Source organism: Rhodnius prolixus, unplaced genomic scaffold, assembly GCF_049639745.1.
Source record: "Rhodnius prolixus isolate KJV_2025 unplaced genomic scaffold, Rpr scaffold_6, whole genome shotgun sequence".
Lineage (NCBI taxonomy): Eukaryota > Metazoa > Arthropoda > Insecta > Hemiptera > Reduviidae > Rhodnius > Rhodnius prolixus.
This window is the reverse complement of record NW_027411634.1, coordinates 8,232,255-8,249,158: the sequence shown is the minus strand read 5'-3', so window position 1 is coordinate 8,249,158 and position 16,904 is coordinate 8,232,255. Positions and strand designations below refer to the sequence as shown.

The window sequence follows — 16,904 nt, the reverse complement described above, 5'->3', positions numbered from 1 at the left end:
GTTAAGAGCATGACACTTTTGGCCAGCCAACTTGGGAATCCTTAAAAGGAATATTTCCTGGCATAACTTAAAATCGAAATTTCGTCCGATTGCAACACTTCCAATTACGAGTGGTTAGAGAAAGTAAAAATAATCAGCGGTATGCAACAATTATGAATGTTGGAGTAGTAAATAAGCTTGGTAGCAAAAATTTTGACAACTCCTGCAAATATAGCTGAGCTGTTTGTAAGCAGAGAGACATGGGTAAAGGAGAAGCAGAGTAAGCTAAGCTGTTAGTAAGCAGAGAGAGACTTGCGTAAACAAGCGTAAGCGTTTTGTCTATTAGTCTAAATGAAAACATCGACCTTATCTTTGCGTAAGTTTATCGTTAGGAAAGAAGGAGAAGCTTTATTTTTCAACTCAATAACTTTAGTTTTTGTTTGTGTATTGTTGATGGAAGTTCCATGTTGTTAAATCTTAATGGCCGTGGAAAATTCTATATTAACAATATTACGGTAACCTTGAGACCATCTGTCTGGTCCAGATATTCCTTAATTTCATCGTTACTCATCTAATGAAAATTTACTGGTATATTTATAGCATATTTCCAACATCGTTTAGATTGTTTTTTTGTTCTTAAGTTGAATATTTTCAACACTTGGGAACTCAGTATCACATAATTTAATGACGCAACACCAACTGAATTATTTATTCCGATAATATCGATAACGGGAATTTATCGTGAAGGAAGCATTTCACACTATTTAAATAAATAATTTTAGCACATCTCCAAGGATGCTGGAGGAAACTATAGATCGGTTCGTCCTTTCTTCTCACACTTGGTGGCTCCCAGTGGGGCTTCAGCCACAATCCCAATTCGTCCCAAATTATCTTCCAATTCCTTAACTGTACGACTAACTTAAGATCTAGTCTTCCAAATAAGTAAGTTCCTTAATAACACTTCCTTTTTGCTGATTCTACGTAGTCTCTATACTGCACAGGTTTAAAAGAGTTCTGAAAATAGCTACCTAAACTCACCTTTAGCTTTCTTATAAGCAGTTAAAGGTTAAATTTCTTTCTTTTTCCCTACTCAGCATTTTACTGAATGGGTCCAAAAAATTGTTTGCTTAGTAAGTGAGTTGTTTGTAAAACGGTGGTCGTTTGAAGTTCTCGTATATAGAATTTTTAATATTCAATGCTTTTTAATTTAATTACAGCGAGTATAAGCGGTAACTTATTTCACCTCAATTTTCTTCAATTAATTTCCAAATTGCGACAAGCCTTACAACCTTTACGAATCTTTCAGCTGTATTTCATCTCTTTGGCGATTCCCACCATCCGATTCTTCACTTGAGAGGAACTAAACTAAAGTTGAATGGATACTAATCAGATTTAGAGAAAAGTGGATGAGTTTTCACACCAGTTTCTCTTACTTTCAAATGGAAACCCACCACATAAACAGGAAAACATATTAATAAGAGCTCAGATTCATTATAGTTGGACGCCTCTTTATGCGTGGGCTGTCGGAATTTAAGTTCTTAAATAGAAGAGCAGGAGAGATAGAATCTGTTTAGCTGTCAGACATATTTCAAATGAACAGTACTACTCTTGGCAAACCAGATGGGGTTAAATTATAGAAAAGCCATCTTGATATCAAAATCAGATTTACCAACCTGTTGTTGTCAAATTCAAACATAACAATGAAATAAATATGCTTTCTGTAATCGAAAGAAGCAGAAAGCATGTTTCCGAGAGTATAAAATATGTGATTTCCAAGATAGAACATCGTTTATCACTTCTGTTGCCAGTTAAGTTCACGCCCTTATTTTTCCCTTGTGTTAAGTGAATAAATGATCATGAAAATGTAACCGTCTGTGCCAATATTAAAGGTTTGTGCCGGTGAAAATGGGCTTGACTGGGTTACTAGGGAGTTGTGATGTATTGGGGGGGGGGAGGCGAGCCCAAAGAGCCGAGACTGTAGATTGATCTCTGTTACTATGACAACAGCCTCATGCCCACCATCACTGTGCCACCGCCAACACGTCACTGTAATCCATGACGTAACAAACTCACTGTGCCCCTCACTCTTTCCTCTCTTTCGCTTGTTATTTATTTTTTCGTTTCTAGTTTTTTTTTTTAAAATAGTTTTTCCATTTCCCATTATTTGATACAATTTAAATAAAAAATACGCTTGTATTCCATGTTGTTCTCTACCTTCTTAAACACATTTTTAAGCCTATCGTGTGTCCTGTATACAGCTTAAGACGAAAATGAGTTTGGCATGGGCACTCAGCCTAATCCAGGAGAAACGTTCGGCTTATCACCGGTGAACCATTTGGAGTTAATTGGGATGAACTTCCATGTAGCCCTCTGGCGCTTTGTAACCTCCTCTTCAGCCCTTTAGCAGGGAGTAACTCACGGAACAGCCGCTGGGTCATCAATATTGGATCAACAAAGAGATCGCCCACTTTCATTACCAACGATCACTCGAAAAACGCCCATTTATCCAGAGAGAAATTAAGATTTAGTAGTCGTTGAGTGCTCCTTAGGGAAATGAACAAAAATCCTGGCGCCGAAAACTTCTTTTTATTTTGCTGATACTCCATCATTAAACAATAAACTTGAATTACAACTAATTGGATTTCCTGTAAATACACAATGCTCAGCAAGGAATCCTTGTAGTCGCTTCCATGACACTTTTCTTAGGGCAATTTACGTAATTAGATAGTTATTTTCTGTTCACTCTTTCTGCTAGAGTAAGAGGAAATACTTCGAACTTGTCAAATTTTCGTTAAGTTTTCAAAAGATGTCCGTTTTTCTATTTCCTTGGTCATAAAAACAAGTTTTTCGAAAATTGGTCCTTGAGTATGTTGGTGTTTATATGTATTTTTGAACCTCTACTCAAAAAAAGAATCGCAGGCAGCTCAAATTTATATTTGGTTTGCGAACTTTCTTTGGACCAAGTAGTAGCTCAGAAATGAAAATCTCCTAACCGTAAGAAGTACCATTATTCAGAATGGATTTTTTACGTTTGGACTCAGAGAACCTTAAGTAATTATTTAAGATCCACAATAAACACTAAAATGTAAGTAAGCTACTAGTATGCTCTTTTAAATGTTATGAACAGAGCTAGTACAATCTGTTTGTATACTTCTTTTTCATCGTAAATAATCGGTTAGCAGAGTTTACTCTATTCCATCAACACCAATCGATTATTAAACAGAAGACTTCCATTTACATTCCGTCTAAACTATTTTTAAGAATATAACATTGAAACACAAGGTATTGATGAAATGGAAAAATAGACAGAAAATTTAAGGAAAAAGTAACAATTAGTAACATTTTTGGCGAGACTGTTTATACTAACTCAAGGAAACTAACCATTTATTATCGTTAAAACCAAATAAAAATGAATTGTTTACGAGTTTGGTTTAAAGAAAAAAGCTGTTCTCACTGCATTGTGGCTTTAAAGCGGAGATAGGCACTGATTAAAAATACAATTTAATCATAAATTTAATTTTAATCATATGACAATTAATTAGTGAACTAAATTTCAAATTTAATAGTTAATCAAATTGATTTAATCAATCACTACTATATGACTGTTCAATTAATGGTTCAGACCACGTTTTGGCGAGGCCACACCTTTCTCAGTACCTACAACAAAAACTTTTCGATTAATTTTTTCAGACTTCTTCACAAGCGTACGGTTCACTAAACCAAGATAGGTCCACTCTTACATTCACATTTAATCGTGTTGCCCTATATAGTCTACACAGCCCATCTTATACTCTAATTTTATGAGGGATTAAATAAGGTTTTCTAATCTTTTATTTTAGATATTTTAAGGTTTCGCTACCTCTAGGTATCAAATTATTAAATTTCTAACCAAACTGCCCAGAAAAAAGAAAATCAATACACCAAAAGTGCAATTTTAAAAAAAGGCTTTTCCTTGTAATTTGTTACGAATTTGGCAAACGGATTAATTTGAAGCTGATCTAATGGCGTACGTAAGCTTAAATGTCATTTTGGTTTGTAATTTTTTCTCAATTAATAGTTTGATTTAGAGGGATTGTGTTGCATTCTATTAAGATTATTATTAATTTGATCTCTTTTTTTCTTTTTATAATGCAATTCTAAGTTACGATAGAATTCAATTATATTCGTAAGTTATGGTAAGAAAAAGTCATGTGAGTGTTCATACGAGATTATTCCAACATTGACAAAAACTATTCGAAAAAGATCTTAACTTGATAAAAAATTTCTTGAAAATTGAAAATGCTATTTTTTTTTTTCGAATAATTTGTTAGCAATTTTTTCTCAATATTCAAGGCTAATATTATTTCTAAAATAACAAAAAATGTTATTAAAATATGAGAAAACAATAAAAGATTTAGAAAATTAAGTGAAAGGTATTGAAGCTCCATTTTTAACACGGTTTGATCAGCCACAACTGGTTATCATTGGACGGGGCGTGGTTACACTAGAGGTGGGCGTGATTATACTAGAGGTGGGCGTGATTACACTAGTGGTGGGAGGGATTACCCTAGAGGTGGGCATGACCCACCCACAGCCCGCGCTGTGATTGGCTAATACTTTAAATGTAATAAATTCAATGAATTAATTAATTTAAAAAAAAATGTCCAACATTTCTCCCATAGGTATTTGATAAACTTTCGAATTAAGCAAGAAAAAAAAATCTCTTTAAAAATATGATAAATAATATTTCTTTTGGAATAATACCTAATGTTTTACACAATTATCGTCAACAGAAACAAAAAACTTCATAATTTGTATTGTTTAATCGTGAAATGGATAAAAGAGGAATAGGCTTGTTAGCCGCCATTACATAGGCTGTAAGCTTACTTAATAGTCCATCCGGTGGAGAACTCTAGCGGCAATTTCTGTAAACATAAATGCAATTTCTACGTTCACATTGAAATATGTTGGCGACTCACTAGACTTATATAGAACTATCTTACATTCGTAAGATTCAACATGTTGACGACTCACTAGATTTATATAGAATTATCTTACACTCATATTTAAACATGTTGATGACTCGCTAGACATATGTAGGACCACCTTACACTCATATTTACATGTAACCTTTTTATATATTAGTCTAGTATTTAGTTAATCTATCATGTTATTATGTTATGTTTATGTTAACATCTTCATGTTAGTGAAATAAGTAATTTGAGCTACTTTTTTCACCTTTGCTATTCTACTCTGGTGGAACCTCGTTTTGTAGGACGTTCCTGGGATAGAAAGATCTCACATAAGGCTACATTACTTAGTTAATTTGTGAGTAATTGTTTTAGTCTTATACATACATTACAGTAATTCTCACTTTATGATTCATTGAACCCACCTTGTAATGACGCCACTTATAAAGTAGGCGAATACTACTTTAATGTAACATTCTTTTTCTGAACCGACTTGGTTACTCAATGCGTATAGAGAAATGTGTTTCATTTCTCATTTATCGGTGCTTGCCGTAAGCTGGTAGCACTTTGCAAGTTAAAAGTATTACTTGTTACTCCTCCAGTAAACTATCTATATGGCTATTTTGTTTTACTGATTTCAATGGCAATTGTATTGATCAAACCCATCAAACAATTGATTAAAATCCAATTAAATTAAAAAATAATTCAATCCAATCAACTAATTTTGGTCGATTATTTTTTTAAATTTGAATCATGATTAAAATTAAATAGTTTTGATTCAAATGGAATTTGATTGATTTAATTTTTGCCCATCTCTGCTCACATAAATTGTGCTGCCCTACAGTGGCATCCGAATGATTTACTGTGTGGCAACAGAATGCAGATAGGTTACTTTTTTTACTGTTATCTGTTATTGATACCACTATTAAGTCGGAAATTTCGCAAGAATCACTACACCTGTAGTGTTGCAAGTGATAATGTGAAATCCGTGTTGTAGGCTGGATTATTTAGCTACCTGAAGAAATGGATTGTTTGTGTCCTGAGCCTAGCTAATTATGTGAATGGAACCATGATCTTTCATCACAAGACAGTAATCATTATCTCAAACCATAACCTTATTTTATTGCAAACAGAATTAAGTATTTTTCGTTGTCTCTTGCAATGTTACTTTTGAACAATTCCAATATACCTTCCATTTTTTTTAAATTTATGATATTTCTTCATAGTCCAGAAATTGTAAATTTTACATTATTTTCTGTAGACTGACAGACTAAAACCATCAAACGTTAGAATCATCCAGGTGGAGAAGCAGATTTGAGTTTGAAGCATTTTAGTTTTTTCCATTCACGTAAAACGAAGTAAAATTGTCTTGAATTTGAATTATAAATGGTGGAGATACTGCTCCGAGAAATTGTTGCGACACTACGAAACTAATACATCTGACAAAAAAGGCAATTTTAAAGTCTTTTGTGAGCATTGGTGCATTATGTCAGCATACTGTGGGGCGTTGAGTAGGTTTTATAAGTGATCTTATGCCATCGTGATTGAATTCAGTGTAAAATGGTTTTGGTCTTGAAACTTCATCCAAGCAAGCGATAAATCCCAGACAATTGAGCTCTTAGTTTTGATTCAGACTTCGTGTTGACCGTGTCTCAGTAGTTATTCGTCTTCCCACAAACAACTTTTGAACTTTTTGTGCTAATGAAGTCGAGCATTGCTCTACATCAATACCAATATTTACATTAAGTCACCTTATGTTGTAACAAACAACATGTTTTCTATTTTATTGTAAGTACAGAACTAATTTTTATTTCAGGTGCCAGAGGAGATAAAATGTATTCTCCGTACACATACTTGATAGTGATTGTATTATGTTTACCACATATCTGTCGGTAAGTACACCTATGTCTTTGTTTATTACTGTAATACCATAATTAAAGCTTGTAAAATCTCTATAAAAGAACAGGTGAAAATCTATAGTGGCCAAAAATAAAATCTCTCATTGTATTCAAAGAAAACTTTTCGAAGTGGAAACTGAAAAAAAAATTAAAAAGAAAGCCCATTTTACTGATTATTTATCTCGCTTTTCCAATTTTCTATGTTCACATTTCCACTTGTCTGCTTTGTATTGCTTCCTTCAAGTCACTTATTTTCATCACTACGCTTTTCTCCCATTTGGCGGTCTCTTTGTATGGAAACAGCTTTTTCGTTTTATTTTACACCATTCTGATGGAATTAATATTTTCCAAATGGAAGTTCCATTTGTGATAAATAATTTCTCCATTATCAGGTTTTTGTTAGCAAACAAACAACCAAATTGTCTTAGGGTGAGTGAAATGCTTTAAAACCATCATTTTATCTTGAAAACTAATATCTTTTATTATTTTTTGGTTATTAAAATCAATCAATCAAAACTAGGCACTTCCACCTTTTCGTGAAGTTTAGCCAATGGCATTGTGTCCATTTTAGAAAAACCTATTCTTTGTGTACGTGTCTATTAACTTCTTTAAAAAGTAAGTTATTCATCCTAACCGCTCAAACAGTGTAGGTCATATTCTACATCCTTACTAAGTGGTTCCTTCAGAAAATTAAGTCATCACCACCGTTGTTTCCATGTTCGAGCCACTTTATTTTGAATACTTTAAATAGCTATTAATAAACGTTTTCTCCGGTTTCATGCCATTACCATCCCCAACCACTCCTGCAACTTTTTATGCGCACATTCTTTGGATGGATGCTTTTAACAAAATATTTTGCAATGCCACAAAAGGGTTTGGGTTCAAAAAAAGGTCTACACAGCCACATTGCCTCTGTAAAGCGAATGTTCATAACGACGAAAACTTTCAATACACTAGAGAAGAGGTCAAAAGTTTCATGGATTTGATAAAATCCGTGGGTCAATGAGGATAACAAAATTGGGAAACATTTTTTTTTTAAATTTCCATTCAATTAAATTAAATTTTAAAATAGATGATTAATATATTGAAACAGATTTCGATTGAGGGTAGTATGTTTTAGCAGATTAATTTAAATATCTCCAGCAAATTCTCACTAATCCTTCAAATATCAATGAAGTGTATACTAATTTACTACCCATGTGCTTGTTATCTAATTTTAGCAAACGTCTAATTCGCTGTGATCGAATGCGTTTCCACTTTCATTCCCTCTTTGCCTATCTATTCGTGCGTATAAAGTTGGGAAATTTAGTTATAGTTTTAAGTGAAGTGGAAATTTTAACCGCTTGATTATGCTATTTTGGTGAATATATAGAACCACTTACGTGTGAATATTGAGAAATTATTCTCGGTTAAATGAAGAAAGAGAAATTAACAAATAAAAAAGGTTTGATGGTACCTCTGCTTTTGTGTAACCAAAATTAAAGAAACTAATTTCCTTTAGAGAAGAAAGAAGTGGATGAAAAATTAAAACAACTGAAGGATTTTTTTTTTTAAAAAAAAAGGATTTCTCTAAACTCCAACTTCTCAAACCATATATTAGTTCCTTTCTTCATTTGCAAACTTGAGAACACACCTGGTTCTCTATTAGACAAGATGAATAATCTCGCAGCTAGATGGTATGAGTTTTCAACAAAAAAAAAACCTTCTAGAATAGGGAAAATAGAAACATAAAAGCTGGAGACCAAGAAAAAAGAAAAAGAAAATAGGAAAAGTAAAAGCAAGAAGCAAAAAAAAACCTCCATTCCAGATTTGGCAACATTAATGCAGAGGAAAAGCCGAGGTTAGTAAGTTACCTGGCCTGTCATGGTTGGAAGGGAAGTCTGTTTTACTTTGCCCAGGTAAAATTAAACCACAACCTGTACCCGCACTGTGTCTTACCTGGCCACTGTCTTCAGATGCCTGTGGGTGCTTTTCAATTATGAACACATGGTACGCCTTTGATCATGGGTGGGGAGTTCTCTGCAGCTAAGATAGTGGATGTTTTCTAGCTCATCCTTAAACTCCATCATCTTTCTTCCAGCTTTACACGAGAAGCAACCACAACTTACTAAATTTATAAAAGACCAAAGAGCCTAATCTATTCACCTATCTCTTAGATCTTGTTTTTAAAAACTTATATTTTATGCACAACTTATTCTGAGTTCCCCTCTATTCATTAATTGGAAAAAAAAAGTGACCAGGTTAATTGAAAATTCTTTTAATAAACCCCAACTGAATGAAAACTTAATTGTTAATAATGTATATGCAATATTGATTAACTTCATTTGGTACATTACCTTTAATCAGTACACAAGCCGCCCTGAAAGCGCTCAACTTGAGAGTTACAACGGTTATTACATCCAACTTCAACTTTGCTCAATTAGGGCTGAAGAAAACAAGATACATTTATTGGGGTGTATGAAATAACATCAATTTTATAAGTTTAAAAATCTAGTGCGAATTCTCAGAAGGCTTTATTTTACACAAAAGTCAAGAATTAAATGCTATTTTAAAAACTTGGAATTTACTGTGAAAAATCGCTAAAAACCGCAACATTCAGTAAATTGGCACTTTTGTCCATCCGATTTTCTTCAATTACCCAAAACATTAAAAATTACCTTTTTTTACTAAATATGCTTTACATTTTGACCAAGTTAATTTCATTTTTTAGTCAGACTTCTTGCCTCAGTCTGTTTTTAAATGAAATGTCTGTGATATATAGTTTCATCAACTCAGTTGAGTTTCACATACTGCAAGACAAATGATTTCTTTTTCTCTATTAGTCATTAACACTGACTTGTCCTGATTAATGACTACATATCCAGGTTACTTTACTCTCTCATTCAGTTCAGAGATTGCATTCTTCTTTTATATTAGTGGCGTTAGTTGGCCTAAATATCAGGTTATTTCTTTCAATTTTTAAATATATTCAGAGCTTATTTTTCCTTGTTGGGTTATCCCAAAAAAACCGCTGAAGAGAACAGAAACGATTGGGTTACCATTGGATTCGGTTACCCTAAGATCATAAGTGTTTCTCATGTCCACAAGATTCCTAAATAAATCGGTTTGAGTGAGATTCCTGCATAATTGGTGGTTTTTAGTTAAATCATACTCCCGCATGGGATGAACAAGTATACGAAATTTGCCACCTTTTTTTTCCAAATCCGAGCGTAGGAAAGTAGGAGACAGATTTTCTTTTTGCAGAGGCTAAATTAAAAAAAAAAAGAAAAAGCTATTGAGAAAAAATAAGTAAAGCAAAATAGAGTCGACTCTGAACATGGTTTAGCATACTCATGTCCGAACCTGAATTGGTTTTTAGGAATGACTTAGACCAGGGGTCGCCAAACTTATTTGATCATGGACCTCTATATAATTTTTCGAAATCTCCATTAAAAGTAATTTTCAGTTAATTAAAATAAAACTATCTATTAGATACTGTGTTTGTACATTTATTTTATGATTTTAAACATTTATTAAAGTAATTTTACATTGTGTATCAATAGTTTTATGAAAGATATCTTAATGTTGAAATTTAAATACCTTAATATTTATTAAATAATAATTAATTATAAATAAGTAAAAATAATAAGTGAAGTAACTACAGTATTGCTTCTTAATTAATGAGTTGGGTGTGCCTGGTGTTTCTTTGCAAGGTTAGCTATATTGGGGGTTCGAAATTGTTTTTCCTTGGACCCCCTGGCTCAAATCGACCCCCTACTTTTGTTAAATATACCCCCGGGGATCTATGTAGACCACTTTGGCGACCTCTGACTTAGACTAAGGTTGTTTGAATTCTTCCATTGTTACCGACCTTAACTTCGCGTTAGTTCAGTAACTTTACGGGAAGTACAATGCTATTTATTTTGCAGGATGGATTTATTAATTTCCTGTGAAACCTACAATGATCTTGAAATTTGGTACTCATTGCACACATGTACTTCTACAAGAGAGATATTTGAAACATTAAGGGCACTTCTATAAGTTATAAAGTCTTACTTTACCTTCCTCAAAAATATGGTTGTTTTTGAGTAAATGCAGTGAAGCCCTTTAACACTATAAAAATTCGAAGTTTGAAAACAATTTATGACTTAGAATCTTGATAATTTTTCTCTTTTTCTCTTTTTCTAGGTGTATACAACCAAAAATAAATTACAGGGAGAAAGAGAAACAAGTGCTGGACCAAATTCTTGGACCTACTAGCTATGACGCTAGAATTAGACCCTCCGGCATCAATGGAACAGGTATATTTGAGTTTTTGTGTTTCTCATTAATTTTTATTTATTAGTATTATCTATTTATCTAAAGCATACGTTATATTATTAAATGAAATAGTCAAGGATCAGTGAAAATCAAATTATTAAAATACACTAAAATTTTAAAAAAATATTAGTGCACGATATTTGTTCAAAAAATTATGGAAATTCAAATTCAGATTATTTGAACTATTTTCAGTCAGTATTCAATCAATAAATCCTGAATTCTAAATCTATATCCAAATTTAAAATAATTTTGAATTTATATGATATATTTGTTAAAATTAAACAATTTTATTTGAACAGATATTGTGATAGAATAACACATCAAAATTTTGAAAATAAAAAAGCAAAATTATGCATTACGACAATTTAAAGTTGAAATTTGTAGAATTAATATTTTTTGCTTTATTGAAAACGAAAATAGAGATTTACTTATTTATTTTTTTTCTTACAAATTTCAACAAAAATTTCGTTTTTATTTATTTATTTATTTTTTTTTTGTGTAAAATTATTTTATGAAAAGTTATTATTAGAAAAAGGTGCCTATATCTTTATATTAACTTATAGGGTCGCCTTATCTAATAATTTTTATTTAAGAAAATAATTAGAATAATTTTTAAGTAATTTCCCATTATTAAAAAAACATTTTTTTAAATAAATTAGTTTTATTTGACTCTTTTTTTTTATTTAATGAACTTTAAAAGTTAAAAATATTTAAATAAAAAAACACTTAGTTGCTTTATTTAAAAAAAAATAAGCCGCATTTTAATTAGATAAATAATAAAACAATGAAACATGTAATTGCCAAAAAACTAAAAAAATAATATCACTAACTGAACCATAAAATAAAGAAAAATCCGTGTTGTCGCCTACACTAGGATAAGTCATCTGTCACACCCCTTACCAACTCTTTGCCATCCTGTTTTTCTTCTTTCATTTCCACTTATTATTGATTACTAGTCTGATAAATTACCTTTCACACACACCACACTCTGCTAGGGCTAAAGTGAAGGCACCTAGATTATCTGGGGTACCTACTATAAAGAAATAATAATAGAAGAAAAAAAATATTCAATAACAAGCAAAAGACCAAGAGAAAGATTAAAAACGACAGCTAGAAAAATCAACGAACAGTTAATTTTTTTAAAAAATAATTATTTTATTACTCCGCATTAATTTTAATGAAATAGATCTTGCTTAAGTTACATTTATTATGAATAATATTTTGTAATTTCTCTTCCTAAATTTTGTTACAGAAAATGTTCCAAAAATGCTAGAAATTTTCAGAATATAATTAGTGCTTCTTAATTATTTTAATTATTAAATTCTTCGTTTGCTAATGCGCTCTTGTTTAGTGCGAATTCGCTTTCATTTATTATTATCATTATTATGTTACTTCTTTCCATTTGGAAGAATGTGAACATACCGGGGAAATCGAGGTTGACCTATCCTTTGCTCTTAAATAACTTTACGGAATTATTTATTTGTTTTCATTTTTGCGCACTAACTAAATGTTCATTAGAATCTTTATAAATTTAATATTTTATTTCAATAATTTTGTGTGTGAGTGTGTTAGCTGGAAATTCACGTCGTAATGAAGTAAACATACTGTTGCATCCACAGCGTTATTCTCCATCCCATAGAATTACGATATGTTTAATATTAAAAATTTCAATGATAAATAAATATATCTAGAATTTTCAAAGGTTGCTTCAAACAGCTTTAGCATCGCTTACAAAATAAATATAAATTTAGTAATATTAGATACGTGAACTTGCATCTGACAGCAACCGATGATTTATGAAAAACGTTAACAATTCAGTAAAAATAATAAATCTTTAAAAAAAAAAAATGACAGAAAAAAATTAAATTTACGTAGAACTACTTGCTAAAAAAGAGAGATACAGAAAAAAGAAGCTATGATAGCGATATTGAATCTTGGTTCCATATAATCAAGATTTTTCTATTCCTTCCGGCTGTAATCTTAATTTCTTCTCTTAAATATAATTTTCCTTCTTCATCATGTTGAGCAAACGTTATGATTTTTATTTTTGAACTGAAAACATCGTCAACTGTTTGTTTTTTTTGCAACAGCAGACTTTAGTCTTGTTAAAACTGATAAAATGTAAAGCACCTATAGCTATTCTGGAACATTATTTACTAATTTTCAATTTACAGTTTTATTTAAAAAAAAAAAAGTAATAAAAACAATTTCAATAATTTTAAAACTATGTCTAAAACACTTATTTAATGTTATTTGTTTATAATTTAGTTCATTTATAACCATTTAAATGTTTAATTTTAATTTCTTTGGGGAATTGTGAACAAAATGAATGTAGCTCAGCTTTTATACTTGTAGCGAGTAAAATCAACATAAACCGCACTTTCAAATAGCTTTATACACAGAGTTCTTTCAAAAGGGCCTTAAATTTTTATCACTGCGTTTACCTTTTAGTTTAACTTAAGAATTAGTACATATATCACATTTGCTACATTAATACACTTTGAGCTGAAAGCACCGTATATATTAATTTCTTATAATTTTGTTTAGTTTTTAATCATTTTAATTTATTTCCTATAAAATAATAAAAAAAACTAATAATACTTTGATAAAATGCACTTTTTTATTTAAAGTAAATTTCTGTTGACAAAGGTACAATATTCAAATTTATTTTAAGATGATTTGGATTATTCAAAGATTAGATACAGAATTTTATAGTTTCAAATATTAACTGGGTTTAATAGGACTACATACTGTTTCAGAGAAGCGTTCTCCTCCTAGCCTAACTTGTTGATCGCAGTCAAGAGTTCTGTCGTGTCATCATTACTTGCGAACCTTCAGTGAACGTTTCTTAGGGTGCAATTTAAAGTAAAGTAAGCTAACGGAAATCTATGATTACTAGCCACTTCTTCAAGGATATTAGCCTATTTTGCGGTTATTTCACTATGGAAATTTACTATGACACCTTCAGCGTTCTTAAAAGAATAATCCATGTGTTTAATCATAAGTGTTTTAGCGAACAGATTAGAATAGCTCTGATTTACCCAAACATTCCCTTCTATACTTTGTACACTGAACTCTTTTCAAACGGCTACATTTTAAAGACCCCTAGATTCCATTTTAAAGAAACTATATCACCTCTTTATTTAAAAAAAAAAAAAAAAAAAAATCTATGAATCCTTCTTCCTTTCCTTTTAATCTTCTCGTCCTCCTTTATCGTCCCAGACAGCCCTCCCAGCTACCTCAAGAGCCGCAGTACCAATTGCAGTAAAATAAGCGTCATAGTTTAATTTTTAAGGTACATCATTACGTATAACTACATTATTAAAACAGAATTTGATCGAGATTGATATTTGGGCTTCCTCATCAGCCTCAAGCAAGTACTACCACTTCCTTGTAAATCTGTAAACCTCCTTGTACAGATTTAAAAAGTTGATTTCTTTACTTTACCCAGACACTAATTGATTATTCTCTTAGTCTATTAACTCCCCCCCAACCCCTCAAAAGAGATAGTAAAGTTCGATACTGTCAAAGGATTTCTGTGCGGTGGCATTAAAGGAAGGATCCGCGAGCGCTTGAAAACGGTATATAAATATTTTTCACAGTCAATAATACATAGATTATAAAATTCTATCTTATTTTTGAAGAATCTTGGTATGTAATTTAAAAGTAATCACGTTTCTTGAATAACTCTCTCCATTTTGTTTTTTAATTATTTATATTTCTTCTTATCAAGATAATCATAATATTTAAAAAAAATGATAATAATAAAATTAAATTCAATTAAACAAAAATTACGTAAATTATGTGTCGTGCTATTGTATAGATGGGCCAGCAATTGTACGTGTAAACCTGTTCGTAAGAAGCATTGCCACAATTAGTGACATCAAAATGGTAAGATGTAAAAAAAAAATTATGGTTGCATCCATAAAAGCAAAAAAATTTATCTGAAAATAAATAAAAAAATAAAAGCATTCGGTGAGAACAATATCCAGACAAAAAAGAAAATAGATACAGAATTCTTAATTTTTTTGTTCTTATTTTATTTTGTAATTTTTAATATTTATTTTTTGTAATTAACATTGTTCTTTTCTTTCCTTTTATTTATTTTATCTTTTATTTTTGTACTAACTATTTATTATTAATCTTAGAATTACTGGACTGACAATTTATATAATTTATTTTGATTCATTAAAGTTGACTGAGTGAGAGAGATTAAACTTAAGGCTGATCCTCAGGGTCTCAGTGGATTTAAAAATGTGGAAAATATTTTGTTTGCTCTTATTAACCATGGCTGTCCAATCATATTTAGCAAGAATACATTTAATAGTTATCGTTCGCCTTTCTTACATTTTGAAATCATTATTTTATCTTTCATTCTTTAGTTCACATTTGTTGCTTTTTCCATTTGTTTTTTTTTTTTTTTGCTTTTGTCATGTGAGTATTACTAGAATTTAAAGAAAAACAAAAAATTAATAGTTTCTCATTTTGTAATGTTACATCATTTGTAATCAACAGATCTCCAAAACTTTGTAATTCATCCTTTCTCTAGATTTAGAATTATTTATTATGATTGTAAATAAATCTCAGAAATATGGTTCCAAATTTAGATTAGTAATCCCCATGACTAGGCTAGGCACCTAATGGCTAACAAATGCGCCCCTCATTATCATTCAAGTATTCTACTACCACTTCAAAACAACTGTGAGTCCCTAACTCATAATTGGTTCCTTCATAAATGTGAAGGTTCCAATTAGTCCTGCAGAAACAGTTTTTATTCGCTCAGAGTTCATTATTTTGGTGATATTGTACGGCAAAATTCTAAATCAGAAAAATTTATTAGTGTGTTCACCGATTATGTTATATTATTCTCTTAGACTTTAAGAACAAAGAGCAATTATACTTTCAGAACTGTTGTTATTTCTTCAGTTTCTAAGTACCATTGTTTATTTTATTCTTAGAATGCATCTTTTATGCACCTCCATCCTCCATGCCTCCGATTTTATTTTGCATCTCCCCATCGAACAAAAAAAGGAAATGTACTCAGGCGATATGTTCACTGGCGAAAACCAATACTGGTATTAATCATGCCGTCTTCAACTTTTAAGTGATATTTCCCTTAAGTCTTTTAAGTCTTAAACTTATAGCCATTGAGGATGAATCGTAAGTCTTTATCGCTTTCTCTCTAAAGACCATTTAATTAAAAATGAATCTTTTTCTTTCTTAAACTTTATTATTATTTTTTATTTATTTATTTTATTTGAAATCAAAGAATAAAGGTAGATCAAGGCCCACTAATCTGAGTAAACCGTTTAAGTGTGCCATTTTATTTTATTTTTTTATTGATAAAAGAAAAATAATAATATTGGTAAATAAATAATCTTTTTTAAGGCCAGGTATGAAATAGCTTTTACGCCTGCCCTATTTTATTTTATAGTTAAAAGATTCCTGATTTTATTTCATTTTTACTACTGCTAATTGCATCGTGAAACAATTTAGAACGCAGATTTTTCTTCCTATTTTTTTAAATTTTTTTGTTTACTACTTATTGTTTCGTTTAGCTAATTTTATTCTAAAAATTGAAACTAAAACATAAATAAGACTGTAGACTTAAACATATTTGTTAAAATTCTTTAAAAAAACAAAGTTAAAAAAAACTATTATCTTTGCTATTTTTTTTTAATTATTAACAATTTGGCAGAGTTGCATTTGTGGGACGCGAAGCTGATATTATTTTTTAAAATAATTATTTTTTCTCAATTACATCTCAAAAATTTTGTTT

The 16,904-nt window shown here is 30.8% G+C and overlaps 1 protein-coding gene across 12 annotated transcripts in view; it reads left to right on the top strand.

The window, feature by feature from the left end:
- Positions 1–16,904, top strand: part of GluClalpha (glycine receptor alpha 1) — a 143,434-nt gene that overhangs the window by 97,379 nt on the left and 29,151 nt on the right. For 6 of the 12 annotated variants that reach the window (XM_074142159.1, XM_074142164.1, XM_074142166.1 and 3 more), the window contains 2 exons: positions 6,745–6,820; positions 10,994–11,106. In XM_074142159.1, coding sequence (XP_073998260.1) covers positions 6,762–6,820; positions 10,994–11,106 — 172 coding nt within the window. In that variant the 5' untranslated portion in view covers positions 6,745–6,761. Of the gene's footprint in view, positions 1–5,841; positions 6,019–6,744; positions 6,821–10,993; positions 11,107–14,948; positions 15,017–16,904 lie in introns of those variants that run through there. The other 6 variants (XM_074142160.1, XM_074142163.1, XM_074142158.1 and 3 more) reach the window with 2 other exon arrangements.